At 46.6% G+C, this 13442-nt stretch overlaps 1 protein-coding gene across 2 annotated transcripts; it reads right to left on the bottom strand.

Annotated features, from left to right (window-relative positions):
- Nucleotides 1–213: 213 nt before the first annotated feature.
- Nucleotides 214–10723, bottom strand: NGDN (neuroguidin). Of its 2 annotated transcripts, XM_063301574.1 has the most exons (11): nucleotides 10647–10723; nucleotides 7143–7202; nucleotides 6941–7012; nucleotides 5645–5782; nucleotides 4067–4151; nucleotides 3909–3961; nucleotides 3374–3497; nucleotides 3049–3217; nucleotides 2433–2589; nucleotides 1117–1177; nucleotides 214–359 (listed from the first exon to the last, which is right to left on the bottom strand). In XM_063301574.1, the coding sequence occupies exons 1-11, from the start codon at nucleotides 10689–10691 to the stop codon at nucleotides 340–342; spliced, it is 984 nt and encodes a 327-aa protein (XP_063157644.1). In that variant the 5' UTR covers nucleotides 10692–10723; the 3' UTR covers nucleotides 214–339. The 2 variants fall into 2 exon arrangements, with proteins under 2 accessions (XP_063157644.1, XP_063157645.1); XM_063301575.1 differs by lacking the exon at nucleotides 7143–7202 and having other exon boundaries at nucleotides 10647–10706.
- Nucleotides 10724–13442: the final 2719 nt, after the last annotated feature.

The raw sequence follows: 13442 nt of genomic DNA, 5'->3' as shown, positions 1-13442 counted from the left end.
AGAAAAGGGACAGAGCAAAATTGAGAAAGGAATCAGCCCTTATTAAATGTCGTGAAGCTGGTAAACTATGTTAAACTTCAATATATTTTTTTTAAGCTTCCCTTTTCTTCAAACAAAGGGCAATTCGAATTAAGGGGAACCCCCAAATGTGCTTTTTCCCCAACTGACTACGCCACGCCTCCACCTGGGCAAAGCAAAAAGTACGACAGAATCTAGACAGGAAAAGATGGCCCTTAAGTTTTATTATTAACCACTCATATCCTAAATAGGGAAAATGGGGGTGTACATCCCAGCTATTGGGGGTCAGCAGAGCTTGATCCTGAACAGTGAGAGGAGCTTTTATCGTCTCTTGCGGAAACCTGGAGGATGGGGCAGGGAGAAGAGGGGAGAGAAAGAAAGAAAGGAAGAAGGAATGAACTTAGTGCAGAAAATACCACAGCTTTAGGTAGAAAGAGGATGGGGTTTCTGTCAAGAGGCTAGACCTCTGTGAGGAAGCGATATTCACAAGGAGCAAAGGAACTACAGCTTTCCCCCCCCCCAAGTTTCTTTTTCTAGTTAGGTTGGGGCTTGCTATTCAACAATAAGTGATTTTTGGATGCTGGTGTTTTGGGGGAAGAGGAAGGAAGAAAAATGGAGATTAATCTCCATCAAGTCAAGCTCAGCCCCCGATGCAGATGAGGCCCTGTCCGTGTTAACGTTTTTCTGGCAGTAACGTGGAAACCGCTTGCAATGGCCTCTTCTTGGGATTTTTGCAATGCCCCAAATCAAAATACAGCTGGAGATTTCCCAGTGTCTCCCTTTCAAGTCCTCACTGGGTCCCTACCTGGGACAGTATTGGCTGAACGCCATTCCAAGTTACTTTATGGAAAAGATAGAGAAAAAAACTCAAATGCCCAGTTGGTATTTGGGGTTGATTCTGAGATCTACTGGCTTTGCGTGAGTCCAGATTTTTATCTTTCCATAGGGAAGGGTTCAGACCTTCAGATTCCCTTCGTTTCTTCCACCCCCGCCACCCCAGCCAGCAGGTGTAGAACGCACTAAGGAAGTTTCCAAACTTCCTTATCCTGTGATTGAGGGAGGGAGAAAAGAGGACACACGTTTTTCATCAACGCTTACCTTTTCTCTTGCCCCGTTTTGTGCTCATCTTTTTCCTTCTCTTCTTTGGGAGATTTAAATCCTGTAAGCAGGAAGTCATGGAAGAAAGAGGAATCAGAAAGAAGGAAGATAACGAGGCAGAGAGGAGTCCAGAGGTGGAGAAGGGAATTCTTTTTAAGATTTGTTATCCCGCCTTTATTATTTTTATAAATAACTCAAGATGGGGAACATACCTCATACCCCTTCCTCCTCCTATTTTCCCCACAACAACCCTGTGAGGTGGGCTGGGCCAAGAGTGACAGGCCCAAAGTTACCCAGCTGACTTTCCTGCCTAAGGCAGGACTAGAACTCACAGCCTCCTGGTTTCTATCCTGGTGCCTTTAATCTCTACACCAACCTGGCTCTGTTCTTGCACTTCAGGAGACTGACCAGATCTGAAATCTCACTAGATCAGGTCCCAGGCCTTGGACAGCATCACCTCCACCCCTGCTGAGCCTCACCATGGCCTCCTGGTCCATCTGAAGCCCTGCAGTCGAACTAGGGAACTGACTCAAAGAGGCGCTGTTTAAAAATGCCATCGGGGAAGATGCTACCAGGGAAGGCCCATCCAATCCAGACAACTTTCTGGATGGGAGACAGATGGGCAACCGCAGGGGGACCGTTTCCACGCTTGAGATTTGCAAACGACGATTGCTGGGCTCTCTCTGGCTGCCGCGAGCCAAGTTTTGTTTCATTGGGAGAATGATGGAAGCCGTCTGTGAATTTTCCAGGCGTTCACGCTTTGAGGTCCCCCCTTGGCCCAGAAGACAAGGACCTCCTGCGTCTGGGGCTCTGCAACTTTCTCAGAAGAAAACTTTGGGGACACCCAGCGCGAGTGGCTGGGAATTGGGAGGAGGAGGAAACAGACAGTGGCTTCTCTGCCCCATTTCCTTGGGCCAGCAGTTACTTTGGACCGTTTCAGAAGGAAGCCACAGACACGAGGACTTCTGTCGATCCCCACTGTGGCTGGGGGGGAATAGGAGAGGGGACTTGGGTGAAAATAAAGAGGCCAGTCCTCCCAGTTTGGAAAGTGTGCTGGCAGGAAGGACCTTGGGCACAGCCCAGCACTGCCGGGCACCCCCCATTTCTCCAACAACCAAGAGGAGACCAGGCCAGGGGGCTGCTGGGGTGCGGTATTCATGCATCCAAAAAGGCTCACAAGAAGGGCCACCCTTCCCTCCTCCCTGGCCAACATGGCTCGCCTTCCCCACTTCCTGCCTGGGACCAACATGCGGGTGGCTTGAATGCCCCCCCGAACCCCTCCTGACTCAGCAACAACGCAGCCACCATAAACTCACTTCTCCCAGAGACGGGGTGGCCCCGGTGAGGGCGCTGATGTCCCCAAAGTGGGTGAGGGAACTGAGCTGGGAGCCGAGGACCCCTTCTCGTCTGCGGCGGGCTTTCTCCTTCCGGCTCACGTTGAGGCGAACCATCATGCTCTCCTCGTAGTCCATCCTGCAACAAGAAGATGGCATGCCATTTGGGCAGCTCAGGTCTCTGGGCAGAGGTCAGTTAAGGCAGGAGGATGCAGCCCGGTGTTTGGAGGTAGACTGCCCCTGCCCCTGGAGGCTCCACCCAGGCACCTGGCCACTACCACTTGGTGCCTTAGGGGTTTCGTTCCATGCTTGGAGGCGCACTGCGGAGTATTTCAGGCCCGGAAAGTTTGGCCCACCGCTCCTGGATGGGGTGAAACCCACCCCTGGAACTCTTGCCCCACCCCAAGTCCTTCCCAGCGAACAGATTGCTGCCCCCATCTTCCCACCTCTCTCCTTTTTTAAATTTATTTATTTTTATTTATTAGTCAAACTTATATAGCTGCCCATCTCATGGGATGAGAGACTTTTCGCGGCATACAATAATCAGATGAAAACTTGCCCCTCCCACCCCCGGCCTGCCCCTTCCTTCCCCACTGACCGATGCTTATCTTCCCGATTCTGCCGGGCCATGTGTGCCTGACGCCCCTCCCGGATCTCCTCCGGAGCGTCCGAGTACTGCTCTTTCAGCTCCCGGATGACGGAGCTACTAAGCGCTCGCTTCTTGGCTTGCTCAACCATCTTCTTCTCCCTCTCCATCTCGGTTTCATCTGCAAGGGAGGAAGAGAGGTTGGCGCTGGCAAGAAAGCCCTCTCTCGGTGCCCCGTGGCAGCCCCTTCGGGGTGGAGCAACCCAGTTGGCGCTTTTTTACGCCGCGGCACCAGACACTGCCCCCCTCCCTTTTCTCAACCAGGCTTCATTCATACTGTAATGCACAGGGACCAGGCGAGGAGGGACGTATTTCCGGATGCCTCCTTTCGATGTCTCTTTCCCAGGATTCTTGGCACCACCATCATCATCTTCATCTTCTCCGTCTTCTGAGTCGCTGAGCTGGGAGTGGGGAGAGAGAATTGCCAGAGGCCGGTTTAACTTAGAGTAGATCAGTGTTTTTCGGCCTTGGCCACTTTAAGATGTGTGGACTTCGACTCCCAGAATTCCCCAGCCAGCATGGCTGGCTGGGGAATTCTGGGAGTTGAAGTCCACACATCTTAAAGTGGCCAAGGTCGAAAAACACTGCATTACACTAACGAACACAATAACACATTCCAATAGAAAATTAAGAGGCTGGGTGCAACTTTCTCCACGCTGACATTCAGATGCACTGAACTGGGATGAGGGGGGCTGTAACCCCATATATCCTGAAGCACAGATTGGGAAGGTTTGACCCCGGCTCGTTTGTGCTCTAAAGCAAGTCGTCTTCTCGATCCATTCAGATCCAAATCTCTTTTTTTTCCCTCTTACCTTGCTCATCAGATTATTCGGATTCGGCTTGAAGCTCAGTGGATCATTCTCAGCTGGAAGCAGAGGAACAGCGCCACGGAAAGCGGGTTAGGATGCCTCTTCTGAAGTGTCCAATTTGCACCTCCCACTGGCGGCCCCCCAAATCCCTCACGACTCACCCAGCCCGCCAGTAACAGCTGCCTTCACCAGTTTGTCCACCTGGTACTTCAATTTCTGCTCAATCGGGCGCATCTTCTCCAACACCTGTCCCAAAAAAGGTGGCGGGGGGGGGGGGAAGCAGCTTGTTGAAAAATGAACCAGCTTTCTTTTATTTGGTCATAAACTTCTCTGGATCCCAGTGTGCTTCATCAGAGGTAAGGCCGCTGATCAGGAAAGGAGTATTTTATACACCCCACCGGTTTGTCTTAAGTTATTTACATTATCACAAGATTCTGGATTTTATCACCATAAAACAGCAACATCTCCAACCCGAGCATTAGCCTTATACAGCAAGATCGCCTAACAGCTCAGAATTTTATTTAGCTTTAATTATTTGTTAGATTTGATCTTACCTTTTTTCATTCAGGAGCTCCAGCACCGCCCCCCCACCATTTTCCCCCACAACGATCACCCTGCAAGGTAGGCTGGCCCAAGAGTGAGTGACTGGCCCACAATCACTTTGGGAGTAATTTGGAATAGAGCAATAAAATTACTTTGGAAGCTGCTTAAGATGTGAGGGCAACAGTGGACCCAGATACCGTGTCCATCCTCAGCCACGGAAATCCACTGGGAAAATCAGTGAATTAGTCTCTTAGCCCAACTTAACTTATGGTAGGGATGCAAAGTGAGGGTGCTGTGAAAGCCACCTTCACCTGCCATATAAAAGGCAGGATAAAGAACAAACACATAAACAAAATCTTAAATCTAAAAATCTAACAAGTACAAATGAAATTTTAAAAATTAATAAGCACTTTAAGAAATAAAAATAATAAGCACTTTAAGAAATAAAAATAATAAGCACTTTAAGAAATTTTAAAAAAATCTAATTCCCTGGAGAGGAGCTGTGTCAGTCGATTGCAATTAAAAACAATTAAGGGTTCTGCAGCATCTCAAAGGGCAACTTCTCTGTGACCCCAGGGGCTAATAATCCTACAAAAGAAACAGATCAATACTGTTGGGAAGGCAAAGAAAAGGAAGGCGTAGGGCAGCATTTCTCAACCTCAGCAACTTTAAGATATCTGGACTTCAACTCCCAGAATTCCCCAGCCAGGGGAATTCTGGGAGTTGAAGTCCAGATATCTTGAAGTTGCTGAGGTTGAGAAACACTGGCACAGGGAAATGGGAAAAGGCAGAACTGCCTCGGTGCACGCTTAATCCATGAGCATTTCAGGAATAATTCAGGAATTCAGATGGGAAACAAGTTCAAAAGATGCTGCTGTGCCCAGAATTGATCCTATCAGCGATGCTCTCTATGATAAGGCAAAGTTATTTTTTTGAAACAAGCGTGATTCTGGTTGACTTCACGATCACACCCATGAAGTTTCCTTGGCATCAGTATTGCAGTAGCATGTTGCCAACTTCCCAGGCTGGCCTACACCTTAAGATTTTCTGGTGGCCTCCCATCCCCACATCAACCAGGTCTGGCCCTGCTTAGCTTTTCTGAAATCAGCCAAGGCCAGCTAGGTGCTACCCCCTAGTTGGTCAAACTATTATCGCATGGACAAGATCCCCCTGCAGAAGTCCAGCACGGCTCATACCGTCCGAGTTTCCACCAAGCGCAGCAAGGCAGGATGGTTGGCCACAGAACGTCCTGAGGTCTTCTCCAGCATCAGGTGGGAAAGATCTTGAAGGTAGAGCAGCAGCAGATGATCCTTCACCTCTAGGAAACTGAGGCCCTGATGGGAGGGAAAGAGGAGACAGGTGAGCCATAGGGATCTACAAGATTCCATGGGGGTGAAAACTGGGGGGAGACAGAATTAAAGTGTGAGATGCCACAACAGAAGGAGAAAGGTATCTGGCATGGACACAGGACAAGGGGGAAGTCAGAGCAGCCTGGCTGGAGAGATCTTGCAGATAATTTAAACTTTACAGCAGATGCAGAGAAGGATGACTTCTGGGGCACAATGACAACCCTTTAAATATGAGAGAGGGAGGGAGGATCAATCAAGCTCATTAATATAGAGCAGTGTTTCTCAACCATGGCCATTTTCAGATGCGTGGACTTCAACTCCCAGAATTCTTGGGTTGGCTGGCTGGGGAATTCTGGGAGTTGAAGTCCACGCATCTGAAAATGGCCAAGGTTGAGAAACACTGCTTTTGAATGTTGGAGAAAAGGTGCAGAAAATAATCCTATTTTTGTGAGTGGCCCTTAAGGTATCGAGTTACTCTCACACTGGGAAAAGATTGTGAATGCTTAACCACTCCTGGCCCTCTCAGAGCCACAGACAAGAGGGCGGCATGGAGGGAGGTGCATCCTCAGCTCTGCGAATTCAGAGCTGTGACAGTGCAGAGCAAGGCTGCATGCAGTATAACCTTCCAGGAATTGTTGAAATCCAGCTCCTATCGGCCTTAGCCTGCAGGGGCTAAGGATGATGGGAACTGTTGTCCAATACACGGAGTCACCTACTCCCCTTCTCTGCTGTTACAAGCTAGAACTTGAAACAACAGGAAGAAAATATGAAAAACTCAAACCAGCAGGCAGAAGATAATTCTGCACAAACCCTTAAGTGATGTTTTAACAGTGTTTTTTCATGCTGGCTGGGGAATTCTGGGCGTTGAAGTCCACCCACCTTAAAGTTGCCAAGGTTGAAAAACAGTGCTTTAACATGTTATTTTTTTAAGAGTGCAAGGTTTAAACCTGCCCCAGGATTAAATTCAAATTACACTAGCTGCCCTCTGCACATGCCTAGAGGCATCAACTTCTCTCTCTTATAACCTAAGAAGAAAGGGGGCTTTTGCAAATTTTTCGCACAGAAAAGCAAGGTCTGTTCAACCCAAGCCCCATCTCTGGCGTTTCTTTGCCCCCGCTTGCCCCCATTCCTTCAACAGCTTACCTTTTCGGTGGGGTAGCTGCCTGCTCGCACTGTCTGCACTAAACGCTGGATGTGATGAGTAACTGCAACCACCTGTAACCCCACAAAGGCAGGAAACAGAGAAAGCAATTCTCAGAAAGGGAACGAGGCAGCGTTGCCAGCTGCAAAAGGTGAAGTGGGACCGAACGTCCACGTCATGCAAAAAACAGTATCCTTCTCTCACCTCTTCTTGGAGAGATTTGAGCAAGGTTAGCGCTGCAGGCAAGTCAGCTTCCACAGCATCCTGAAACATGGAGGAAAATACAGGCAGGGGGGAAAAAAACCAATTGCTGTATTTCAGGCTTAGGAGAAATACTGGAGTCCTTTAGCACAGCGGAACCAAACTTCTCAAGTGCCCTGAAGCGCCATCCTTTCTGACACTTTGTCTCATGAAACTTAAGCTGACACAGAGTACTAGTACTAGTACCACCCCCAGCCACCTACCTTTTCTTCTTGTTTATTAAATTGTAAATTGTATTTATTAAATGTCTTAAAGAATATAACCAAGAAGAAACAAAAGACCTGTAAAAAGAATTAAAAAGCCGAACGCAAAGAGCGATTACATAAAAAGAGGATCTCGAACGTCACGAAAACTACAATTTTCCAACATATCATTCCTTTTCTAAAATACAGGTAGTCCTCGACTTACGACCGTTCATTTAACGACGGTTCAAAGTTACGACAGCCTCGGAAAAAGTGCTTTATGACCTGTACTCGCGTTTATGATTGTCGTACCACCCGCGCAGTCACATGATTGCAATTTGGGCACTTGGCAACCAGCTAACATTTACAACCGGTTGCAGTGTCCTGCAGTCATGTGATCATAATTTGCGAGCCTTTTTGCCAGTTACTGGCTAAAATTGTCCATTGGGGAAGCTGGATTTGCTTAATGACCTGTGATTCGCTTAACGAGGACAGTGATTCACTTAATGACCACCATAAAAATGGTCATAAAATTGGGTCCACTCAAGTGGTGAGTCAACTTACCAATGACTTATGATGGAAATTCCGCTCCCAATTGTGGTCGTAAGTCAAAGCCTACCTGTATATCACTTTTTAACTGAGCGTACCTGCCCATGTGGTAACAAGATCAAAACCATTTTGCATGTATTACTATACTGCAAATTCTACAGGGGTATTAGATCCATGAGGCGGAGTTGGGCGGTGAATACATTTATAAATAAACAAACAAAATTCTGCCCCTAATACGTAAATTTCCAGGAAGGCCAGGCAATTTTTATGTGAACCATCTTCTAGAAGATTCAGAACCCATGTATCAATTGCGCAGTAGCCGAATTGTGTGTTGCTGCAATGAAAATAAGGCATAACTGGTCACAAAAATAACCACTTCTGTTTTATTCATCACTTCAGGTTTATTACATGTTAGCTATTTTGTTTTAGGCGATATGTATTTTTACCTCATAGACTAGTATTTTAGATTTACACTTGCACAGATAATTAACACACCATTATAGTAGTGTATGTTACATTTTTATTATAGAGACTCCTTATTATGCTAGTATTTTACCTTACCCATTTGATTTTACTTTTGTGTATTTTCAACTATTACTGGTCATTGACTGAATAAACAGTATTTCATTTCCTAACACCTTTTTGAAGAAGAATCTGAAAATCCCTATTAAGCTTCAAAGCAAATATACCTGGTAAACCCAGTATAAATCACTAATTAAAACTATTTTACTGCACTCTTGAAATCTGTTCTGAAAATCCAGTTTCCTGTATGGTAGAGATACAGATTCTATAGGCACAAAAATCCAAATCTGGGGTATGATATCAATCCACGTATTAAATTACAGTCTCAAACCACTTATTTTCAACCTCTTTGTTGCAACCTTATTTCCTCTTTCCATACCACTCCAGGTGAACAGATTCTGGGTAATTTACAATTCCTACCCGCAGTAATAAAATTAAAATGATATAAATATGAATGGTGAACCAAACAGTCTGTTCTGTGGCTCTCTCAACCACACTGAATAGATGTCACCTGTCTCCTCCTGAGACAGTGTCCTCATTTCATTTCACTCCATTCCCCCAAAGTCAGATCTTCACAGCTCTCAAAATCTTAATCTGGATGGGGGAAGCTATTCCACAGGGGGGCTGTCCAACCAAGGATTCGTGCCCTCCACTCCGACAGATGTGGGACCTATAACTTGCTTCCCCTTGAGATCCTACTGAACAGATCCCGTCCAGAGCATTGAAGAAAAAAACAGAGAAACCAAGCTGGCCACTGTCACACGTTCTTTGCTCATTTCAAAATTCCTTCTTCTCCGGAACTTTTTTTCCAAAGCATTTGGAAAAGTCAATCCTGGGCAAAGGCATTGATAAAATAATTCCCGGTGCCCACTTCTCAGAGTGTTTTCTATTGCAATTCGGTTTCACCTGGAAGAACTCTGCTACTGTCACCTTTTTAAAGCTTTCGATTGATCATAGGCCATCAAGTCGTTTTCGACTCCTGGCAACCACGCAGGTAGATTTTCTCCATGACATTTTAAAGCTGTAGAGCATAGAAATAAATCCACAAACTTGCCCTTGGCTTTGTTTTGAAAGCCTACTCATTATCAATGGTCTCTCCATTATTTTGTTGTACTCCTACTTTTTCTACTAAGCCTAAAATGACTTTTTTTTTTACATTTACTAACAATCAACATGGCTCTTTTAAATACCCTCACACATACTTTCCCCTTGTTGCATCTATTCAGAAAACAACTCCGCCCTTTCATACTTTTTTGCCTCTTTGCAATTCCGGCTACCCTGCTTCCAAATTATGACTTCTCACGCTTTGCTTTCAGACCTCCCCAATCAATTTCCTTTTTCTCCACTCCATCTTCCTTCTCCTCCACTTGTGCTTTCTCTACACCAAGGTTTCTCAACCTTAACGACTCAAAGGGAATTCTGGGAATTGAAGTCTGGCTGGGGAATTCTGGGAATTGAAGTCCACACATCTTCAAGTCACTAAGGTTGAAAAACTCTGCTCTACACTATTTTTTCCACCCAGATCTTGTTTTCCCACCCAAAATGCACCCCTATCTTCCTCTTCCATGGCCCCCACACAATCTCCAAGCTCATTTCTCTCTCCGCTCCCTTAGCCTGCAACCCTAGGCTTGCCCACTTGTCAATAACCCCTGACCTCGGTGGATCTTCTTCCCAACTAAACATGCACAGAACTGGACGGTAAATCCACAAAAGGAGGCACCTAGGAGAATTAAATCCTTTTAATGCTATTCTTGAGGAGCTAATCCACGTTTAAGCAACTTTAAGCAACTGGTCTCCAGGCTTCTATTTTGTATCCCTATTTAAAGCCCGGCCAAAGCTTCTTTCCTTCGACCCAGTCCTTTCGTGAAGGTTTCCTCCGAAGGAGAGCCAGCAGCCACGACGGTGCAACTTAAATCAGTTAAATCAGCTACAGGTACATCAATTAGGGAAGAAAAAGAGGAAAGTAGAAGTATTGAAAAAAATATATTATATATATACACACGCGCATATAAATACACACACACACATATTAAATTAAATACAATAAACATAAATATATTAACTTCAATAGACTCGGTCCACACCCCCAGGGCAAAGAGCATTTGCTCAGACAAAAGGCACTGTTCATTCTCACGAGTACCCGTGCTCAACACGTGTGCGTACGCCTCCCCTCCCTCCAAGGCCTCCTGCTCACCCGCGAGTCCCGCAGCTCAGACGACGGAGGCGGCCCGGCCGCCATCGCTTTGACTCCCACGTGGAAAAGATGCGTTCTTTCCTGCTGGGAGAAAAACCCGCCTTCTTCGGGAGGGCCGTCCAATCCGAGAGAACGCCCGCCTCTCTGGCACAGCCCTCGGGCCAATAGTTGAGCGGCTTTCGCGTCGCTGAAGGCTCCCAGCCAATCATGCCGAACTCTAGCGAGTAGTCTTTCTCTTCTTCTTCTTTTTAAAGGGGCAGGTGGAAGTTCTAAACGTGGATCCCCGCCTCTTTCATGAAGGTAAATAACCAATAGCGCTTAAGAGCCCACCTCCTGCGGAACAGGTGTGGCCAATGAGGGGAGGAGGTCGGGCCTCCCATTTGGAACGTTGGCGAGTCAGAAACATCCATTAAAGAATTATAAACAGAATCTTGCTGAATCCCCGCCTCCTTGCTTCCAACAGCCTATCAGAATTTGAACCTGACCGCCCGCGAAACACTTGGTCCAATCAGTGACCTCGTTCTATTACAGTACTCTATTGCAACTTTCATTGATAAACTGTTTGGGGGACAGCATACCTCCCATTATCCCCAGCCAAGATGATAGGGGTTGTAGTCCAACAATCTGGAGGCTGTAGGTTGGCGAGGGCTTCGGAAAATAATCTGTAAACCAATATTTTTCAACGTTGGCAACTTTAATATGGCTGGGGAATTCTGGGAATTGAAGTCCACAAATGCTGGCTGGGGAATTCTGGGAGTTAAAGTCCCCAGGTCTTAGCAAGTTGCCAAGTTTGAGAAACGCTGCATTAAATGAAGCATGCAAAAGATCCCCTTGACGTTGCCATCAAAAATCGCCGTCTTCAGCACCCTGAAACGTCAGTACAATTGCAACAGACTCGGTTGTTCGGTTAGTACCTGACTGAGCCAACTCATGGAACGCGGCATCATAAATAAAGATAATAAGGTAAAGCCAGAAGTCCAGCTGAGAATGTTTTGGATGGCAGCGATTCCCTGGGGCGGGCCAGGGAGGATTCCCCACGATCTGGCATTGTCTTCTTTGGAACAATGGACAAGTGAGCTCACTCTGCCTGGAATCTGGCTGCCCATTGTTCCAAACATTAGCTTTGCTTCCAGGAATTTTACTCTGTTGTTGATCTTCTCCCTGGGCCCTCTATCAGCTCTCCTCCTCTAACTCATTCCTACCTTACTCGCTATTATAACCCGTCTTGACTATTAAGACTGGTCCTTGGGTTATGTCAGAACTATCTCATCTATCTATTTTTCCCTGGACCCATTTTTCTGCTTTATCCTCAGTCTGTGCCTGAGAATGTGGAAGCTCTTACACATCCTGGCTAATCTCAAAGCCCTAAGGAGGACCAGCCCAATTTAGGGCTTGGAAAGGAGACCACCCAGAGTTGAAAAAACATTCTAAAACCATAGGGAGCCTTCCCTATTGTTGTCAAGAAAACACCATGTCCATGTCCACAAAGTCTCCAGCACTCAAGGTTGATTTGAGGGGGTCTAAATCTGCCCAGCTAGGGGAGAGCACTGAGCCAAATTTGGCTGATCTTGAGAAAGGGATGGGGGACCACCAGGAAATGTATTTATTTAATCCACTTTTGAGGCTGCCTGAGTCCTCAACAATGACAAAATAACAAAATGTCTATGGAATAGCTGCTGTGAAGAGCTGAACAGAGAGGGGCCTTGATAGGAGGTGCACCCAGAAAGCCAACAATTTAATCCTTGTTTTGCCTGCTGGTTGGATACAATTGAAAACCATATCAGTCAATTGTGCTGGTTGGGGATGATGGGAACTGTAATCAAACACCTCTAGAAAGCACTCAGGTCAAGACAGCGGATCTAAGCAAATACACAGTTTAAAATTATGCCGGCAGCGCTCCTAACAACAGCCTAATGTGATTTTCATTGGGCTGAGCATTCTTGACTTCTTCTTCCCAGTCTTTAGATATCCTGCTAGTCTCCCATCCAAGAACTAACCAAGCCAGGCCCTGCTTAACCTTTCTAGATCAGGCAAGATTGGCAAATTGCCCCCAGTTTTCTGGGCAAATTATAGATTATCTCATGGTCATTCTCTGCTGGCAGCCATATCAGGTGTGAAGTGGCCTTTGGACTGCAGGACCAAAGTTTTCTGGGCAGCGCTGAAGGTGCTGTGGTTGTTAACTGTTAAAGGAATGGGGGTCTTGCTGCATGAGAAGCACCTCCCAACAAGACATAAAAATCTGCAAGAGAGGCTTTCAAAGGTCCCCTCTCACACAGCAGAGACCTTGTTGCGTTGCTCCCAAAGCAGGGGGCCACTCCATCATTTGTACCCTGTCTTTGCTTTTAGAAAAACCCTAAAGGGGCACCTCTGGAGCCGGGTCCTTAAAGACAAATGTTTATCTTATTTGAGCTATTCATATTTGGGCTGTTTCTCCTACACATTGTCCTTTTTGCCCTTTCACTCGTTCCTTTCTGAACGGACAGTGCCTAGCGCACTGTGTTTGCACAGAAAGGTAGCATCCATCTCCAGGAAATTCATAACAATAAATCAGGGGCCATTTCCCATGTCAGCTCTTTTCCAACTATGCTCAGCCCTGCTATTTGGGCTCGGCAACAATAGCTGGGGCATGCCAGGAGAGCCAGCCAGAAACCGCATGGCATCCCATTGTCTTATTCCTAGTGTCCTGTTTCTCATCTGGGGACTCCTGTCTTCACCTGCCTATTGTTGTGAAAACCCCGGGCTGGTGGCCAGCACATTCCTCCTCCTTTAAGCTGGGGACCCCCTATGTTGGCATTC

Source organism: Candoia aspera, chromosome 4 (assembly GCF_035149785.1).
Source record: "Candoia aspera isolate rCanAsp1 chromosome 4, rCanAsp1.hap2, whole genome shotgun sequence".
Lineage (NCBI taxonomy): Eukaryota > Metazoa > Chordata > Lepidosauria > Squamata > Boidae > Candoia > Candoia aspera.
This window is presented reverse-complemented; position numbering and strand designations above follow the sequence as displayed.

Excerpts from the sequence above, each read along its gene's own strand:
- NGDN (XM_063301574.1), bottom strand. The coding sequence starts at position 10,691 with ATGGCGGCCGGGCCGCCTCCGTCGTCTGAGCTGCGGGACTCGCGG. Across the intron at positions 7,203-10,646 it reads CTGAGCTGCGGGACTCGCGG|GATGCTGTGGAAGCTGACTT; the intron begins GTGAGCAGGAGG and ends TCCATGTTTCAG. Across the intron at positions 2,590-3,048 it reads AATCGGGAAGATAAGCATCG|GATGGACTACGAGGAGAGCA; the intron begins GTCAGTGGGGAA and ends TTCTTGTTGCAG.